The sequence below is a fragment of the Heptranchias perlo genome, chromosome 13 (genome assembly GCF_035084215.1).
Source record: "Heptranchias perlo isolate sHepPer1 chromosome 13, sHepPer1.hap1, whole genome shotgun sequence".
In the NCBI taxonomy this organism is placed as follows: domain Eukaryota; kingdom Metazoa; phylum Chordata; class Chondrichthyes; order Hexanchiformes; family Hexanchidae; genus Heptranchias; species Heptranchias perlo.
This window is the reverse complement of record NC_090337.1, coordinates 57,986,290-58,006,795: the sequence shown is the minus strand read 5'-3', so window position 1 is coordinate 58,006,795 and position 20,506 is coordinate 57,986,290. Positions and strand designations below refer to the sequence as shown.

The window sequence follows — 20,506 nt, the reverse complement described above, 5'->3', positions numbered from 1 at the left end:
AGAGGATCAGCCGTGATCATATTGAATGGTGGAGCAGGCTCGAAGGGCCGAATGGCCTACTCCTGCTCCTATTTTCTATGTTTCTAACTCTGCCATCTTTGCCATTGTGCCCAAATTCCCCATTTGTTGGGATCACTGATGGGTGGCACATGCTCCCTACTTACCACCACTGCAGTAGCACCATCACCACAAAGACTGTCGCGATTCAAAGCAGCAATCCACCTCCAGCTAAGAGCAATTAGGGATGGGCAAAAAAACGTGGCTTACCCAGCGTCACCCACGTCAGAGGAACGAATGAAAAATAAATGCCTATTCTCTCGGTCGTAGGGGGCTAAACTGCTCTTTCAGGGGAACATTCTCACACAAACAATGCACATTGTTTACAGCTCCCTCGCTGAAAAGACAAACTACACAACATTCCTCAACCCCCCCCCCCCCCCACCCCCATCATTACAACACAACATCTATCCTTCACTTCAAGGTACTTCACCAACAGAAGAACTTAAATAATCAAACATATACCATCTGTAACCGCTCCACACCGTCGGAACATACTTTTCCCGTGTCTTCCAGAGAAATAAAGATCAACATTCTTATCCAGGTCTGGGAGAGGGGGAAGAGTGGGAGGTAAAGTAGACACAATAATGCCAGTAATTCCATCATTGGCGTGGCAACAACAGGACGGAAGCAGTGGGCAGAGTAAACAACCAGGCATCTTAGATGGCTAACCCAGGTTAAGTAGGATGGCTCCACGTCCCGAAGTCGATCACAGCAGCTGGTACACAGCACAGGCCCTGCATATAGTTCCTAAAGCGATATACTCCAGCAGGTGGAGAGCATGCTTCCCGTGAATGATTGTAAATGTACAAGAGTTCACTGTTGCGTTGTCTGAATGCCCTTCCGGCGGCCCTGATATACAGGAGGGGCTCGCTCTGCCACGCTGCGCGCTGTAATTCGGAGTGCACTACGGGCCAAGCTCCTCCGTGCGGCTGTAAGGTGAGTCATGTACAAGGGCCACCCCCCACCTTGGCCATCTTCCGGTCACGTTAAATCAAACCTCTGACCAAAGTACCACTCGGCTTCCTTTGTCCACACTGATCACATGCTCCCCAGATGGCGACCACGACACTGCATTTATGGAGGAGCTGAACCGGAGAAGAAAGACAAAAAAGTATGAGAAAGGGTCAGAGATTCTGTATAGCACTTTATCTCCCCTCATCAGGCACCCTCCAAGTGGCCATGTGTCATGCATGAGCCTTGACATTGGGATATTTGTCCATTGGTGGAGGGGGGCGGTGCTCAGGCAACACAGCCAGGCCTGATCCTGTCCTCACCCGGCATTCACACACAGGCTTTCCAGCAGGAATAACTGGATAGCAATTAGGAGCAGGGACTCTGACTGATCTTTTTTCCCCTCTTTAACCCAGGGAGACGGGGGGAAAACTGCAGTGCCCCAATAGCTGACATCAGCTAACTCTGCACAGAACAGGGACTGAGCCTGGCTATGTATAGCTTTATGACACACCAGGATTTTATCCACGAGGATTGGGAGAGCTTTAGTCTTAATCCTGGTATTAGGAACATAGGAAGAGGAATAAGCCACAGGAGTGCTTTAGTCTTAACCCTGATATTCCCTGACGGTCCAGGACTGTGCTTTGAGGAATTTTAGACCCCCGAGTTTGCTTTCCTCTGAACTATTCATCTTCAATTTCCTTTGCGTATGCCACTTTATTTTCTCTAAATTAACTCTAAACTCTTGCTGGTGGCTCGGGGTAAGTGCGACCCGGGCTGTGAGCCATAATGAACAGGAAGGTCCCAAAGCTCTATCCTTAGTCCAAGTGCTGATTCCAGGGCAGTAAACAGGCACAACTGGTCTCAGCGCCCTTGGGCCATGGAAGGAAGAGGACAATAAAAATTCAGCCCAGTTTTCGGCTCCTGACTTGCGTTCCTGCCGGAAATTGCATGCGTGACATTGGGTGGGCACTGCGCTGGGCTTGGGAGAGATGTCCGTTCATAGGGAAATAGCCTGCCATTGCTCTCAGTCACAGTTTGTAGAGCAAGACTAGACATCTGAATGAAGTACCAGACAGTTGCTAGCACCCCTGGCACACACACCTCTGAGGATGACACTCAGTGCAGCACTGAGGGAATGCTGTGTCTACCTGTTCAGGTAGAGGCACAAGATCCTGTGGCACTTGGAAAGAAGAGCAGGACGTTCTCCTAGTATCCTGGCCAACTCAATTGGCTCCACCAAAGCAGATTAACTGGTCATTTATCTGGTTTGCTGTTTGTGGGACCTTGCTCTGCAAATTAACCACTGCATGTACCTACATAGCATGGATCACATTTTAAAAATAATTCATTTTGGCTGTGAAGCGCTTTGGGACATCCTGAAGACGTGTACCCCAGCAGCAGCCAATAGGGCAAATTTAACAAGTACAAGCACCAGTCAAGATTGCACACCAGGAAATCGCAGGCGCACTCACTGCAACTGCCTCACATGCACTCCCGGCCAGTGGGTGAGCTCTGTGTCAAGTGTCAACTTGGGGAGGGAGGAAATTTGGAAAAATGCCACTTGAAAAAGGAAAAAAATACTTGTATTTTAGTAGCACCTTTCACATCTTAAGGATGTCCCAAAGCACTTTACAAAGAATTAATTATGTTTAAAATTCAGTGGCTAATTTGCATAGCAAGGCCCCAAAAACAGGAAACATGATAGTCTGCTTTCGTGGAGCTGATGGTGTTGGCCAGGACACCAACTCCCTGCTCTTCCTTCAATAGTGCCATGGGATCTTCTGCATCCACCTGAACAGGTAGACAGGGCCTCTGTTTAACACCAATTTCAAAAGACAGCACCTCTGACAGTGCAGCACGCCCCCAGTACTGTACTGAGTGTCAGCCTAGATTAGGTGCACAATTCCTGAATTGGGACTTGAACCCATGACCTTCTGACTCAGAGGTCAGTGTGCTACTAACTGAGCCAAGCTGACATGATTTGAGAACTGACGAGAGGAAAATTGCACTTTAAAAATCTGCAGCTCAATCTGCTCTGCAGTAAACGGCAGAGTTAATGAGACAGAGGGGGAGGTGAAAGGCACAAGGAGAAAAGGCGCTCTATGCAGCCATTCTCGGACTGACCAGTGATGTTGCTGTACAGCCCCTTTAGATGCTCCTTTTTTTGGTGGAGGGTGAATGGAACAAATAAGCAGATTTGGGTTTTTTTTGTCAAACACCACTCTCTAGGACTTGGGTTAGTGCACCTGATAACTGAGTTATCCTCCTTTGGGGTGAGGGGAAGGGAGGAGAAAGCAGGGTACCTCTGGGGTTCAGGTAGTTCAAATATGGCAGAACTGGCACTGGAAGATCAAGTGCCATATCAACCCCGTGGCAGACTCGGTAATTCTACCCCTGAACTAGGCAAGTCCGCAGTATTCCTGGGTACTGTTAGCTACCCAAGCTCTCTGATGGAACTTGGAGGACTAGTCCTGTCACTAGTGCTCTGTGCTATTACAGCATGCAGTTTCAGCTGGTTAAACCCCAGCAGTATCGCTGGAAAACACTTTTTGGGGGGTGGTGGGGGGGGTGGGGTGGCGGAGGTGAAGTCCCTAAGCCTTGGTTGTTGCACACTTACACTTAAATTCTCTAGGCTTTGGTAAGTGTGGTGTCCCCCAATGGGGAGAGACTGTGCACTCCATATTGGGCAGACAGAAATTTATCTCTGTAGCTTTCTTGGTAGTTGGATTTGGAGACTTTTAAACATGGTGATGAGATTCCACAAATGTCAAAGACCCAGCTGACCAAATGAAGCTGATTCCCTGCACATGTGGAGAAGGCCCAGAGCTCCCTCCTGTGGCTCTATCGGTACAACGAAGACACATTGCATTAAACTTTAACGCCACAGGTCCCACTGCCAGTCTGCTACCGCAAATGGACGCTACGAGTGACCTCAACACCTGAGGCTGGGGGGGGGGGCGGGGGGGAGATTTGATGATCAGCCAGGGATTCCAGCTCCGGATCAATATCCACGGACTCCCATTGGTGAGTGCCTGTGTGGGGACGCCAGGGTTGGGCTTAGCTGTGAGGACCTTCACGGACTATTAGACACTCGCAGTCTAAGCCCACACGAAGAATGACCACGTGGGCAAGATACTTAGACACCCCTGGGCCTGTGGCACCGCTCCCAACAAAGGCCAGCACCTTCAGGAGAGGAGAGGATATTGGAACACAGAAGGCACACTTTGCACAGCTGAACTTACAGCAGCCTCAAGTGGGTCCTTAAAAGCTACTCGAGTACAGTGAACGTGCCCTCAATAAACCGCTCGAATACAGTGAACATGCCCTCAATAAACTGCTCGTACAGTGAACGTGCCCTCAATAAACTGCTCGTACAGTGAACGTGCCTTCAATAAACCGCGAGTACAGTGAACGTGCCCTCAATAAACCACGAGTACAGTGAACGTGCCCTCAATAAACCACGAGTACAGTGAACGTGCCCTCAATAAACCACGAGTACAGTGAACGTGCCCTCAATAAACCACGAGTACAGTGAACGTGCCCTCAATAAACCGCTCGAGTGCAGTGAACGTGCCCTCAATAAACCACGAGTACAGTGAACGTGCCCTCAATAAACCACGAGTACAGTGAACGTGCCCTCAATAAACCGCTCGAGTGCAGTGAATGTGCCCTCAATAAACCGCTCGAGTACAGTGAACGTGCCCTCAATAAACCGCTCGAGTGCAGTGAACGTGCCTTCGATAAACCGCTCGAGTGCACTGAACGTGCCCTCAATAAACCGCTCGAGTACAGTGAACGTGCCCTCAATAAACCGCTCGAGTGCAGTGAACGTGCCTTCAATAAACCACGAGTACAGTGAACGTGCCTTCAATAAACCACGAGTACAGTGAACGTGCCCTCAATAAACCGCTCGAGTGCAGTGAACGTGCCTTCGATAAACCGCTCGAGTGCAGTGAACGTGCCCTCAATAAACCGCTCGAGTACAGTGAACGTGCCCTCAATAAACCACTCGAGTGCAGTGAACGTGCCCTCAATAAACCACTCGAGTGCAGTGAACGTGCCCTCAATAAACCGCTCGAGTACAGTGAACGTGCCCTCAATAAACCGCTCGAGTGCAGTGAACGTGCCCTCAATAAACCACTCGAGTACAGTGAACGTGCCCTCAATAAACCGCTCGAGTGCAGTGAATGTGCCCTCAATAAACCGCTCGAGTGCAGTGAATGTGCCCTCAATAAACCACTCGAGTGCAGTGAACGTGCCCTCAATAAACCGCTCGAGTGCAGTGAATGTGCCCTCAATAAACCGCTCGAGTGCAGTGAACGTGCCCTCAATAAACCGCTCGAGTACAGTGAATGTGCCCTCAATAAACCACGAGTACAGTGAACGTGCCCTCAATAAACCACGAGTACAGTGAATGTGCCCTCAATAAACCACTCGAGTGCAGTGAATGTGCCTTCAATAAACCACGAGTACAGTGAACGTGCCCTCAATAAACCACGAGTACAGTGAACGTGCCCTCAATAAACCGCTCGAATACAGTGAACATGCCCTCAATAAACTGCTCGTACAGTGAACGTGCCCTCAATAAACTGCTCGTACAGTGAACGTGCCTTCAATAAACCGCGAGTACAGTGAACGTGCCCTCAATAAACCACGAGTACAGTGAACGTGCCCTCAATAAACCACGAGTACAGTGAACGTGCCCTCAATAAACCACGAGTACAGTGAACGTGCCCTCAATAAACCGCTCGAGTGCAGTGAACGTGCCCTCAATAAACCACGAGTACAGTGAACGTGCCCTCAATAAACCACGAGTACAGTGAACGTGCCCTCAATAAACCACGAGTACAGTGAACGTGCCCTCAATAAACCACGAGTACAGTGAACGTGCCCTCAATAAACCGCTCGAGTGCAGTGAACGTGCCTTCGATAAACCGCTCGAGTGCACTGAACGTGCCCTCAATAAACCGCTCGAGTACAGTGAACGTGCCCTCAATAAACCGCTCGAGTGCAGTGAACGTGCCCTCAATAAACCACGAGTACAGTGAACGTGCCTTCAATAAACCACGAGTACAGTGAACGTGCCCTCAATAAACCGCTCGAGTGCAGTGAACGTGCCATCGATAAACCGCTCGAGTGCAGTGAACGTGCCCTCAATAAACCGCTCGAGTACAGTGAACGTGCCCTCAATAAACCACTCGAGTGCAGTGAACGTGCCCTCAATAAACCACTCGAGTGCAGTGAACGTGCCCTCAATAAACCGCTCGAGTACAGTGAACGTGCCCTCAATAAACCGCTCGAGTGCAGTGAACGTGCCCTCAATAAACCGCTCGAGTGCAGTGAACGTGCCCTCAATAAACCACTCGAGTACAGTGAACGTGCCCTCAATAAACCGCTCGAGTGCAGTGAATGTGCCCTCAATAAACCGCTCGAGTGCAGTGAATGTGCCCTCAATAAACCACTCGAGTGCAGTGAACGTGCCCTCAATAAACCGCTCGAGTGCAGTGAATGTGCCCTCAATAAACCGCTCGAGTGCAGTGAACGTGCCCTCAATAAACCGCTCGAGTACAGTGAATGTGCCCTCAATAAACCACGAGTACAGTGAACGTGCCCTCAATAAACCACGAGTACAGTGAATGTGCCCTCAATAAACCACTCGAGTGCAGTGAATGTGCCTTCAATAAACCACGAGTACAGTGAACGTGCCCTCAATAAACCACGAGTACAGTGAATGTGCCCTCAATAAACCACTCGAGTGCAGTGAATGTGCCTTCAATAAACCACGAGTACAGTGAACGTGCCCTCAATAAACCACGAGTACAGTGAATGTGCCCTTAATAAACCGCTCGAGTATAGTGAACGTGCCCTTAATCAAGTGTGCACATGCAAACACAGCGTTACAAACAACTATCTCAGCACAAAATCAGCGGCCAGTCTGTGACAAACCTGTGGTGCTTTCCCAGAGTTCTTTCTGTCTTCCCAGAATCGACGCTCCACACGTAAAGTGTGCCATCCGAGGACCCAGCAGCCACGAACTTCCCATCCGGGCTGGAAAGAAATAGCGAGCAAATTGGTGACAAGTGATTTCAGAGGACTTGTGACTCTTGGATCCCCTTAAATACAAGTTCCACATAGTGCGTTACAGGGCAGTGTCACTCTGCGGAGTTAATGATTATAACAACGAGAGTGACACTCAACAATGGGCTAGGAATCGCCAGTTCAGATGCACATCTGAAAATTCCATCTGTTTGATGTCTTGATTACATTACGAACCTGCTTCCATTAATTGTATCAGATGCACTGAATCAGCCTCTGTTCATAATGGCAATAAGAAAACTACCATCATAAAATCAAACTCTACCTGCCCCAGTTATTCACTGTGGTTTTGGCCACCACCTTCCCCCAGGTTGTTGGAATGCCTGTACAAGCAATCAGCAGCGTAAACACATTTCCATCGAACCAGGTTGGCTGAGGGGTCAGATCCGAGAAGGCAGGTCTAATCAGGCCCAGTTTAACTTTACCACCAGCTGCCAGTTTGGGTTGGAGGCAGGAAGTGAAGCGCCATTGATGCAATGGGTCATTTAAACCAAGGGCTGCCATTCAATGCTCTCATGGTCAGGAGCAGCAGATCTTTAACGTAACGGACATGAGAGTGAAGCAGCAGTGGTAAGCCTGCAACTTTCAAACGGTGGGGCCTCGAGGTTACAACATGAAGCACCGCGGTCAGAGCACCCGTAACTCCAACACTGGCATAAATTTAAGAGATGCTCTCTCATTAACGTTGCTCTGACACAGCCTTATAGGTTTTAAGGTAAGGGATCTGCAGGAGCATCAATATTTTAAGGGGATCCCCATACAGGAAAGTTTAAAAAAAACAAACCTCCCTTAAATCAAATCCTCCACTGCGACCTGACGCACCCGCAGCAACCTGACACACCCGCAGCGCGCAGTGATCTGACACACCTGAAGTGTGTGCAGTACTTTATCCTCCTTCCCTCTCTTCCTTCATTAAAACACAATGAAGATCTGCTAGTTCACAGATCTATGCCAATTAGAACTCAATTACCTGAAAGTTACTCTTGTCCAATCTGATCCACACTTGAATCCTTGTGAACTGTGCAGAAAGAAATTATACAGGGTCAGAGAAAGCAGAGAGAGTGACGCCAATCAATGACATGGGCCAGAGACAGGGACGCCAATCAATCGCATGGGCCAGAGAGAAGGACACCAATCAATCGCATGGGCCAGAGAGAGGGACACCAATCAATGGCATGGGCCAGAGAGAGGGACACCAATCAATGGCATGGGCCAGAGAGAGGGACACCAATCAATGACATGGGCCAGAGAGAGGGACACCAATCAATGACATGGGCCAGAGAGAGGGACACCAATCAATGACATGGACCAGAGAGAGGGACACCAATCAATGACATGGGCCAGAGAGAGGGACACCAATCAATGACATGGGCCAGAGAGAGGGACACCAATCAATGACATGGGCCAGAGAGAGGGACACCAATCAATGACATGGGCCAGAGAGAGGGACACCAATCAATCGCATGGGCCAGAGAGAGGGACACCAATCAATGACATGGGCCAGAGAGAGGGACACCAATCAATGACATGGGCCAGAGAGAGGGACACCAATCAATGACATGGGCCAGAGAGAGGGACACCAATCAATGACATGGGCCAGAGAGAGGGACACCAATCAATGACATGGGCCAGAGAGAGGGACACCAATCAATGACATGGGCCAGAGAGAGGGACACCAATCAATGACATGGGCCTGAGATAGGGACATCCTTTCCTAGATGTAAACATAGCGATATAGATGCTAGTTCATAGATACAAACAGTTTGATCCAGATCGTGATCCCTAGATATAAACAGACTGAAAAAGTGATCCCTAGATATAAACAGATAGAAACAGTGATCCCTAGATATAAACAGGCCAATAGACACTGATTGCCAGTATAAAAAGAGTTGAAGCCTGGGTCACCTTACAATTACCTGAAAGACTGTCTGATCACATTAGTGCGCAGGTCAATGATCTTTACCAAGTCATCTCTGGAGCAGGTGAGTAGTTCCGTGCGCTCTGGGCTGAGATCGAGTGCTGTGATACGACCTTGCAATTCCATCTCACGCACAATACTCTCCGTCCTGGGGCAGACGTAGACATAAAATAATATAATGCACATAAATTAACACTATAACACTATCCGGGGATTGTGGCGAGCCAGCAGTAGGAAGTTATTTATGGAGCTTGGACATCTCACTCCCTGCCCCGCTCAGTAGTGAAGCTCGTATTGTTATAATGTGCTGTTATATGGGAAAGTACGGGACCAGAAAAGAGTCTGCAGTCCGCCAGTCCCAAAACTAATACCTCTCAGTTGTCCATTCCCTTAAATATCTATCCAATTCTCCATTAAAACTGTCCGCTATCTGTGTGTACTATCCCCCCCCCGGGCAGTTTGCTCCACATGTTCACTGCCCTCTGCATAACTATCGGTGCGCCTTCCTTGTTCTAAGCTCGAGCCTATGGCCCTGCTTCTACGGTTTGTGGTACAGTCAAATACATTCTCAGGGTTCATTCTGTCTATTTCTTTAAGGATGTTGCATTATACCTCCCCGGAGACTATTCCCCTTCAGAGTAAACAATCCTGTAAACGGTCAAGTCTACAATACTTTGTCCTGGCGCATTTGAGTTCATAACATGATAAATTTTCGTACGCATGCTAAATAATTCTGGAGCGAGACCCATCACGATCAATCTCACCTGATGTCCCAGAAGCGAATCTTCTTGTCAAAGTGCCCGCTCATAACACACTGTTCAGTGCAAACAATGTCATTGCAGCTAGAACCAGCAAACACTGTCTTTACACCTGGAAGAGAAAGGGTTAACAATGAATAAGGAGGATGGAAAAAAGACAAAGCAATATTCCTGAAGAGCCTCATTCTGTTTTTTTTCCCAAATGACTTGTGTGTTTTAATTTCCACACATATCAAGGTGTTGGGGAACAGAACACTTCCCCATATCGGCATCAAGCTCCCTGAGTTTTTAAAAAAATTTGTTCACGGGATGTGGGCGTCGCTGGCGAGGCCGGCATTTATTGCCCATCCCTAACTGCCCTCGAGAAGGTGGTGATGAGCCGCCTTCTTGAACCGCTGCAGTCCGTGTGGTGACGGTTCTCCCACAGTGCTGTTAGGAAGGGAGTTCCAGGATTTTGACCCAGCGACAATGAAGGAACGGCGATATATTTCCAAGTCGGGATGGTGTGTGACTTGGAGGGGAACGTGCAGGTGATGTTGTTCCCATGTGCCTGCTGCCCTTGTCCTTCTAGCTGGTAGAGGTCACAGATTTGGGAGGAGCTGTCGAAGAAGCCTTGGAGAGTTGCTGCAGTGCATCCTGTGGATAGTACACACTGCAGCCACAGTGCGCCGGTGGTGAAGGGAGTGAATGTTTAGGTTGGTGGATGGGATGCCAATCAAGCGGGCTGCTTTGTCCTGGATGGTGTCCAACTTCTTGAGTGTTGTTGGAGCTGCACTCATCCAGGCAAGTGGAGAGTACTCCATCACACTCCTGACTTGTGCTTTGTAGATGGTGGAAAGGCTTTGGGGAGTCAGGAGATGAGTCACTCGCCGCAGAATACCCAGCCTCTGACCTGCTCTCATAGCCACAGTATTTATATGGCTGGTCCAGTTAAGTTTCTGGTCAATAGTGACCCCCCAGGATGTTGATGGTGGGGGATTCAGTGATGCTCCAGAACTAGCTGCGCCTCTAGCCAAGCTGTTCCAGTACAGCTACAACACTGGCATCCACCCGACAATGTGGAAAATTGCCCAGGTATGTCCTGTCCACAAAAAGCAGGACAAATCCAATCCGGCCAATTACCGCCCCATCAGTCTACTCTCAATCATCAGCAAAGTGATGGAAGGTGTCGTCGACAGTGCTATCAAGCGGCACTTACTCACCAATAACCTGCTCACCGATGCTCAGTTTGGGTTCCGCCAGGACCACTCGGCTTCAGACCTCATTACAGCCTTGGTCCAAACATGGACAAGAGAGCTGAATTCCAGAGGTGAGGTGAGAGTGACTGCCCTTGACATTAAGGCAGCATTTGACCGAGTGTGGCACCAAGGAGCCCTAGTAAAATTGAAGTCAATGGGAATCAGGGGGAAAACTCTCCAGTGGCTGGAGTCATACCTAGCACAAAGGAAGATGGTAGTGGTTGTTGGAAGCCAGTCATCTCAGCCCCAGGGCATTGCTGCAGGAGTTCCTCAGGGCAGTGTCCTTGGCCCAACCATCTTCAGCTGCTTCATCAATGACCTTCCCTCCATCATAAGGTCAGAAATGGGGATGTTCGCTGATGACTGCACAGTGTTCAGTTCCATTCGCAACCCCTCAGATAATGAAGCAGTCCGAGCCCGCATGCAGCAAGACCTGGACAACATCCAGGCTTGGGCTGATAAGTGGCAAGTAACATTCGCGCCAGATAAGTGCCAGGCAATGACCATCTCCAACAAGAGACAGTCTAACCACCTCCCCTTTACATTCAACGGCATTACCATCGCCGAATCCCCCACCATCAACATCCTGGGGGTCACCATTGACCAGAAACTTAACTGGACCAGCCATATAAATACTGTGGCTACGAGAGCAGGTCAGAGGCTGGCTATTCTGCGGCGAGTGACTCACCTCATGACTCCCCAAAGCCTTTCCACCATCTACAAGGCACAAGTCAGGAGTGTGATGGAATACTCTCCACTTGCCTGGATGAGTGCAGCTCCAACAACACTCAAGAAGCTCGACACCATCCAAGATAAAGCAGCCCGCTTGATTGGCACCCCATCCACCACCCTAAACATTCACTCCCTTCACCACCGGCGCACTGTGGCTGCAGTGTGCACCATCCACAGGATGCACTGCAGCAACTCGCCAAGGCTTCTTCGACAGCACCTCCCAAACCCGCGACCTCTACCACCTAGAAGGACAAGGGCAGCAGGCGCATGGGAACAACACCACCTGCACGTTCCCCTCCAAGTCACACACCATCCCGACTTGGAAATATATCGCCGTTCCTTCATTGTCGCTGGGTCAAAATCCTGGAACTCCCTTCCTAACAGCACTGTGGGAGAACCGTCACCACACGGACTGCAGCGGTTCAAGAAGGTGGCTCACCACCACCTTCTCAACGGCAATCAGGGATGGGCAATAAATGCCGGCCTTGCCAGCGACGCCCACATCCCGTGAACGAATAAAAAAAAAATGCCGTTGAATGTCATGGGGAGGTGGTTGGACTCTCTCTTGTTGGAGATGGTCATTTCCTGGCACTTATCTGGCACGAATGTTACTTGCCACTTATAAGACCAAGCCTGGATGTTGTCCAGGTCTTGCTGCATGCGGGCTCGGACTACTTCATTATTTGAGGGGCTGCGAATGGAACTGAACACTGTGCAATCATCAGCGAACATCCCCATTTCTGACCTTATGATGGAGGGAAGGTCATGGTCATTGATGAAGCAGCTGAAGATGGTTGGGCCCAGGACACTGCCCCGAGGAACTCGTTTGGTACAGCAAGGGTTAGATGCAGAGTACGGTTCCTTCTTCACTGCCATGTCAAACACTCTCAGGTCAGGCACAGCATGGATTAAATATAGAGTAAAGCTCCCTCTACACTGTCCCATCAAACACTCCCAGGTACAGCACAGGATAGATACAGAAGAAAGCTCCTTATTCACTGCAAGAACACAGTGCCTGAGCACCAACCTTGGAGGAGCACTCCTAGTGTACCAGCCATCTTTGAACTGTAGCTCCATACCCACTCGAAACTGAATGAGACCGCTCCAACTCTTCTTCTCATAACACGCTTCAAGGCAGCAAACATGGAAAACCATCATCAATCTGGGCTGGATCCAAACCAAGTGTTTAACTGCATTCCTTTGTCCCCTCCAGCTTTTTCACTGAAGGAATTATTTCCATACGTCATTGCGCTGCTGCATTGTGAATGTACTGTACATTGTTACTTTCACCTGGCTCTCTACTTGCTGCTCACAAGCATCTGCCAACCATTGATGAGCTGTCTACTTGATGTACAAGTAGGTTGGTGACTTGCTCTGCTGCCCTGTGGCAGAAGGGAATGGTGGATTATATATGTGTGAGAGAGAGAGAGAGAGAGAGAGAGAGATGGAGGAGAGGAAGACACATCATCTCCAACTTACATCAGGAAACTTTGTGAAAGGGAGAGGCACAAATGCCAAAAATCTGAACAGAAAATGCAACACATGCCCATCGGTGAAAACAGGTTAATGTTTCCGGTGTAACCCTGAGTTCTGCTAAAGACTTTCCTCTTGAAATGTTTTCTCTCTTCAGGCAAAGGGGGGCTGCTGCGCTTTCATTTTCCCCCCCAGTTATTTTCTAATTTGCCCCTCTCCTCTGCTGAAGACGTTACCTCTTGCTAAGGTAATATTCCACTGGCATTAGTGGTCCTCCCATACCGTACAAAGTGACCACTCCACGTTGACATGAAGCGAGAGTGGGCTATTGAATCATGGAAAGCATCGTGGCCAAGCCCAATCCTGTCCATCCAATTTCCACACAATCACTATCCAGTTGGAGTTACGGAACAGCAATGTGGAATAGGGACCATGGCTGATTTCCCCTTCCTTAACCCAGATTTCGCCCTGTTTGCTGAAATTAGCTAACTCAGCAGTGAGTGGGAATGAAATCTGTGGTTTCTGGTACTTACGGCTCAGCGCTACAGTGGACGGTAGGTCACTAGGCCGTTGACTGAGCTATTTTAAGCTGTTTTCAAATCAGGACACAGCTAGCCCTGTGGCTGCTCTGGATAGGAAAGAAAAGCATTGCATTGCAAACTGTTTCATGCTGTTTTCCCTTCACATCAGCCCTACTTACAGATCTTACGGCTCAAGTCCCACAGTTTGAGCGTCCGGTCATGGCTGCCTGACACTATCCGGGCATTGTCCAGAAGGAATTTCGCAGATAGCACCTTCCCACTGTGTCCTGTCAAGGTGTGCTGTTATGGGAAGAGAAGGCACAAGGAGCAAGAAGTCAAACATAATCTATAACGTACAGCTTCCTGAACAGCTCTACTTTAATAAGAGGATAGCATTTTTTCTAAAGAAATGTAAAAGCTTTACATGAAGGCCACAATCAAGCCCAAAGTCTTGCTCAAGGGCCACTATCAGGAGTGATTGGACACAGGACTGACCGATTCCTACAGCGAGCCCCCTGATTTCACACATGGGCGTTTGTTGCATGGTAGTTACTCCCCCACAGGAAGGGTAAGAAATAAAAATACTGAACCTACAGTGCTATTTTAATGGGGCCCTTTGACTTGGGAACTGGAATAACGTAGAATCCCAACAGCATTCCTTTCCTGGACAGGAAAAAGCACAAGTGAGGGAATAGCACTAAATCCCAGTTCAGTCAGCATCCCACTGGAAGCCCAGAGACACAGTGAGCAGTAATTCTGCTGGAGGTCATAAGTGAAAGGCAGGCGAACTGCAAATTGTTCCCAGGCCAAATTAGGAGCAGGACTGCCTTAAGTAAACTCCTACTGCACTCAGGAAAAACTAACACTTGCAACCTTGGGTTATGTAATTAAAAATTTAAATAAGCATTCACTTCCTGTCTGTCACACACTGCTGTAAACTTCTGCACTGCACTAGTGTAAGGAAACAAAGGCAGTCATTTCTACAGTTGAGACTCATCTGAGTCTCAACTGTAGAAATACAGGGGCCTGTCAGTGCGGACTGCACGGTGTGCGGATATTACACAGTGTGCTGAGAGTTCGGTACGTGTGGGAGTTGAAGGGTTAATCTCTTTAAATCTAGTGCATATTGCTTCAACTGTTTAAGGTCAATTTAAAAGTTTAAATTTCTAAGTTTCTGTCAGGTGTGGGAGTTGAAGGGTTAATCTCTTTAAATCTAGTGCATATTGCTTCAACTGTTTAAGGTCAATTTAAAAGTTTAAATTTCTAAGTTTCTGTCAGGTGTGGGAGTTGAAGGGTTAATCTCTTTAAATCTAGTGCATATTGCTTCAACTGTTTAAGGTCAATTTAAAAGTTTAAATTTCTAAGTTTCTGTCAGGCTTCAGCAGAGAGCTGCTGTAGCAAGTTAATTGGTTAGCTCGATTCAATTGGTCCCTGAAGGTGGGGCAGGCCTGACTCATCTGAGTCTCAACTGTAGAAATACAGGGGCCTGTCAGTGCGGACTGCACGGTGTGCGGATATTACACAGTGTGCTGAGAGTTCAGTACGTGTAGGAGTTAGGTGAAGTGGGGGAAGGAGGTGCTGCTTTGCCTTGCTTTTCCTGCAGAGCGGTAGTGGACCTGAGAGCGGTGAGCGGCGGGAGAGAGCGAGACCAGAGCGGGGATAAAAACAGCGCGGAGAGAGCGAGACCAGAGCGGAGATATAAACAGCGCGGAGAGAGCGAGAGTCCAGTCGGTGAGCGGCGGCAGAGAGTGAGACCAGAGCGGGGATATAAACAGTGTGGAGAGAGCGAGACCAGAGCTTACTCTGAGAGCGAGACTCTGAGACCAGCGGCAGTTCGGGGTGACGTCACCAGTCAGAAAGTGACGCGGCACAGGGGAGGCAGCTGATTGGTGAGTAGGTTCAGGTGAGTATTTCTACCATTTTACTGTAAGTAAAGTAATAAGAAAGGGAAGATCTGCAGGTTTTATAGCAGATAGTGTTTTTTTTTAGTGAACCTAGGTCCCTAGTATAGTTAACATTTTCTAATTTCAACGTAATTTAAAAGGGGTAACTCAGCTAAGGCAAGTCATGGCAGCAGACCTCGCACCCGTGATATGCTCCTCCTGCAAGATGTGGGAAGTCATGGACACTACCAGTGTCCCTGCCGACCATGTGTGCGGGAAGTGTGTCCACCTGCAGCTACTGACCGATCGTATCTCGGAGCTGGAGCTGCGGGTGGACTCACTGTGGAGCATCCGCGATGCAGAGAAACTCGTGGATAGCACGTTTAGCGAGTTGGTCACACCGCAGGTAAAGGGTATACAGGCAGGAAGTGAATGGGTGACCACCAGGGAGAGTAAGAGGTGCAGGCAGGTAGTGCAGGGGTCCCCTGTGGCCATCCCCCTCTCAAACAGATATGCCACTTTGGATGCTGTTGGGGGGATGACTTATCAGGGGAAGGCAGCAGCAGCCAACTTCCTGGCACCACGGGTAGCTCTGCTGCACAGGCTGGGAGGAAAAAGAGTGGCAGAGCTATAGTGATAGGGGACTCAATTGTAAGTGGAATAGACAGGCGTTTCTGCGGCCGCAACCGAGACTCCAGGATGGTGTGTTGCCTCCCTGGTGCAAGGATCAAGGATGTCTCGGAGCGGCTACAGAACATTTTGGAGGGGGAGGGCGAACAGCCAGCTGTCGTGGTGCACATAGGCACCAACGATATAGGTAAAAAAGGGGATGAGGTCCTAAAAGCAGAATATAGGGAGTTAGGAGGTAAATTAAAAAATAGGACCTCAAAGGTAGTAATCTCAGGATTGCTGCCAGTGCCACGTGCTAGTCAGAGTAGAAATAGGAGGATATTTCAAATGAATACGTGGCTAGAGGAATGGTGCAAGGGGGAGGGATTCAAATTCCTGGGACACTGGAAACGGTTCTGGGGGAGGTGGGACCAGTACAAACCGGACGGTCTGCACCTGGGCAGGGCCGGGACCGCTGTCCTAGAAGGAGTGTTTGCTAGTGCTGTTGGGGAGGGTTTAAACTAAAGTGGCAGGGGGTTGGGAACCTGAGCAGGGAGAGAGAGGAAAGCGTAACAGGAAGGGACAGAAGGTATGGAGTAATAGGTAAAGTGTTAAAAAAGGAAAAAGCAGGAACTAAGCGTCACAAAACAGATTTGAAAGTTCTTTATCTGAATGCACGTAGCATTCGTAATAAAATGGACGAGTTAACGGCACAAATAACTACGTATGGGTATGATCTTGTGGCCATTACAGAAACATGGCTGCAGGGTGACAACGACTGGGAATTAAATATGCCAGGGTATTTAACAATCAGGAAGGACAGGCAGGAAGGAAGGGGAGGTGGGGTGGCTATGTTAATAAAGGAAGGAATCACTGTAATACAGAGAAATGATATTGGGACAAAGCATCAAGATAATGAAACAGTTTGGGTGGAGATAAGGAATAATAAGGGAAAAAAAACATTAGTGGGCGTAGTATATAGGCCTCCGAATAGTTGCAACTCTGCTGGAAGAAGTATTAATCAGGAGATAGTCGGGGCATGTAATAAGGGAACAGCCATAATTATGGGGGATTTTAATTATCATATTAACTGGACAAATCAAATTGGGCAGAGCAGCCTTGAGGACGAGTTCATTGAGTGCATCAGGGATGGATTTCTTGAGCAGTATGTAACTGATCCTACAAGGGGGCAGGCAACCTTGGACCTGGTCCTGTGTAATGAGTCAGGATTAATTAATAATGTCCTAGTTAAGGATCCCCTTGGAACGAGCGACCACAACATGGTTGAATTCCATATCCAATTAGAGGGTGAGAAGGTTGATTCTCAAACAAGCGTACTGAGCTTGAATAAAGGAGACTATGATGGTATGAGAGCGGAATTGATTAAAGTGGACTGGGAAAATAGATTAAAGGGTAAGACGGTACATGAGCAGTGGTGTTCATTTAGGGAGTTATTTTACAACTTTCAAAATAAATATATTCCACTGAGGAAAAAAGGGTGTAAAAGAAATGACAGCCACCCGTGGCTAAGTAAAGAAATCAAGGATAGTATCTGACTAAAAACAAGGACATATAAGGTAGCCAAACTTAGTGGGAGGATAGAAGATTGGGAATTCTTCAAAAGACAGCAAAAAGTAACTAAAGGATTGATTAAGGGAAGTTAGATTATGAAAAGAAATTAGCAAAAAATATAAAAACAGATAGCAAGAGTTTCTATAGTTATATAAAAAGAAAAAGGGTGGCTAAGGCAAACATAGGTCCCTTAGAGGATGAGACCGGGAAATTAATGGTGGGAAACATGGAGATGGCAAAAATGCTGAACAAATATTTTGTTTCAGTCTTTACAGTAGAGGACACTAAGAATATCCCAACACTGGACAAACAGGGGACTCTCGGGGGGGAGGAGCTAAATACGATTATAATCACTCAAGAGATGGTACTCAGTAAAATAATGGGACTCAAGGCGGATAAATCCCCTGGACCTGATGGCTTCCATCCTCGGGTCTTGAGGGAAGTGGCAGTCGGGATTGTGGATGCTTTGGTGATAGTTTTCCAAAATTCCCTGGACTCAGGAGAGGTCCCGGCAGATTGGAAAACTGCTAATGTAACACCGTTATTTAAAAAGGGTAGTAGGCAGAAGGCTGGAAATTATAGGCCAGTTAGCTTAACATCTGTGATGGGTAAAATTTTGGAGTCTATTATTAAGGAGACAGTAACGGAACATTTAGATAAGCATAATTTAATAGGACAAAGTCAGCATGGCTTTATGAAGGGGAAGTCATGTCTGACAAATTTGCTTGAGTTCTTCGAGGATATAACGTATAGGGTGGATAAAGGGGAACCAGTGGACGTAGTGTATTTAGACTTCCAGAAGGCATTCGACAAGGTGCCACATAAAAGATTATTACTTAAGATAAAAAATCACGGGATTGGGGGTAATATTCTGGCATGGGTGGAGGATTGGTTATCAAACAGGAAGCAGAGAGTTGGGATAAATGGTTCATTTTCGGACTGGCAACCAGTAACCAGTGGTGTTCCACAGGGGTCGGTGCTGGGTCCCCAACTCTTTACAATCTATATTAACGATTTGGAGGAGGGGACCGAGTGCAACATATCAAAATTTGCAGATGATACAAAGATGGGAGGGAAAGTAGAGAGTGAGGAGGACATAAAAAACCTGCAAGGGGATATAGACAGGCTGGGTGAGTGGGCGGAGATTTGGCAGATGCAATATAATATTGGAAAATGTGAGGTTATGCACTTTGGCAGGAAAAATCAGAGAGCAAGTTATTTTCTTAATGGCGAGAGACTGGAAAGTACTGCAGTACAAAGGGATCTGGGGGTCCTAGTGCAAGAAAATCAAAAGGTTGGTATGCAGGTGCAGCAGGTGATCAAGAAAGCCAACGGAATGTTGGCTTTTATTGCTAGGGGGATAGAATATAAAAACAAGGAGGTATTGCTGCAGTTATATAAGGTATTGGTGAGACCGCACATGGAATACTGCATACAGTTTTGGTCTCCATACTTAAGAAAAGACATACTTGCTCTCGAGGCAGTACAAAGAAGGTTCACTCGGTTAATCCCGGGGATGAGGGGGCAGACATATGAGGAGAGGTTGAGTAGATTGGGACTCTACTCATTGGAGTTCAGAAGAATGAGAGGCGATCTTATTGAAACATATAAGATTGTGAAGGGGCTTGATCGGGTGGATGCAGTAAGGATGTTCCCAAAGATGGGTGAAACTAGAACTAGGGGGCATAATCTTAGAATAAGGGGCTGCTCTTTCAAAACTGAGATGAGGAGAAACTTCTTCACTCAGAGGGTGGTAGGTCTGTGGAATTTGCTGCCCCAGGAAGCTGTGGAAGCTACATCATTAGATAAATTTAAAACAGAAATAGACAGTTTCCTAGAAGTAAAGGGAATTAGGGGTTATGGGGAGCGGGCAGGAAATTGGACATGAAGCTGAGTTCGGATCGGTCAATGCCCTGTGGGTGGCGGAGAGGGCCCAGGGGCTATGTGGCCGGGTCCTGCTCCGACTTCTTGTGTTCTTTAGATTTGTGGTTGGGATCAGATCAGCCATGATCTTATTGAATGGCGGAGCAGGCTCGAGGGGCCGATTGGCCTACTCCTGCTCCAATTTCTTATGTTCTTATGTTCTTATTTGCCATGTACTGAGGAACAGAGAACATAAGAGCCACAATATCTGCAGGCTCTTTGTTCAACCCGAACAAAGCTAGGATTCTGATCTCTAGCCTGAATAGCAATGAACTCACCCAGTGTTGACTTATCAATTACACTTTGCAGCCTTAAAAAGAATAATACTTTAGCAGAATAATACATTGTGTTTTCCATGGTATGATGCTCCTGTTCTAATAAAACAGGATATCCTCTGACTTAATTATGGGGGATTTGAACTATCATATTAACTGGACAAATCAAATTGGGCAGGGCAGCCTTGAGGAAGAGTTTAGGGATGGATTTCTTGAGCAGTATGTAACTGATCCTACAAGGGGGCAGGCAACCTTGCACCTGGTCCTGTGTAATGAGCCAGGATTAATTAATAATGTCCTAGTTAAGGATCCCCTTGGAATGAGTGACCATAACATGGTTACATTCCACATCCAATTAGAGGGTGAGAAGGTTGGTTCTCAAACAAGCGTACTGAGCTTGAATAAAGGAGACTATGATGGAATGAGAGCGGAATTGATTAAAGTGGACTCGGAAAATAGATTAAAGGGTAAGACGGTACATTTAAGGAGTTATT

General features: G+C 47.8%; 1 protein-coding gene across 2 annotated transcripts in view; it reads right to left on the bottom strand.

Moving 5' to 3' along the window:
- Positions 1-448: 448 nt before the first annotated feature.
- LOC137331621 (autophagy-related protein 16-1-like) overlaps positions 449-20,506 on the bottom strand; it is a 56,716-nt gene continuing 36,658 nt past the window's right edge. For both annotated transcript variants that reach the window (XM_067995539.1, XM_067995540.1), the window contains 6 exons: positions 13,930-14,050; positions 9,793-9,898; positions 9,027-9,176; positions 8,081-8,128; positions 6,961-7,062; positions 449-1,145 (listed from right to left, as the gene is read on the bottom strand). In XM_067995539.1, coding sequence (XP_067851640.1) covers positions 1,052-1,145; positions 6,961-7,062; positions 8,081-8,128; positions 9,027-9,176; positions 9,793-9,898; positions 13,930-14,050 — 621 coding nt within the window. In that variant the 3' untranslated portion in view covers positions 449-1,051. The remainder of the gene's footprint in view (positions 1,146-6,960; positions 7,063-8,080; positions 8,129-9,026; positions 9,177-9,792; positions 9,899-13,929; positions 14,051-20,506) is intronic.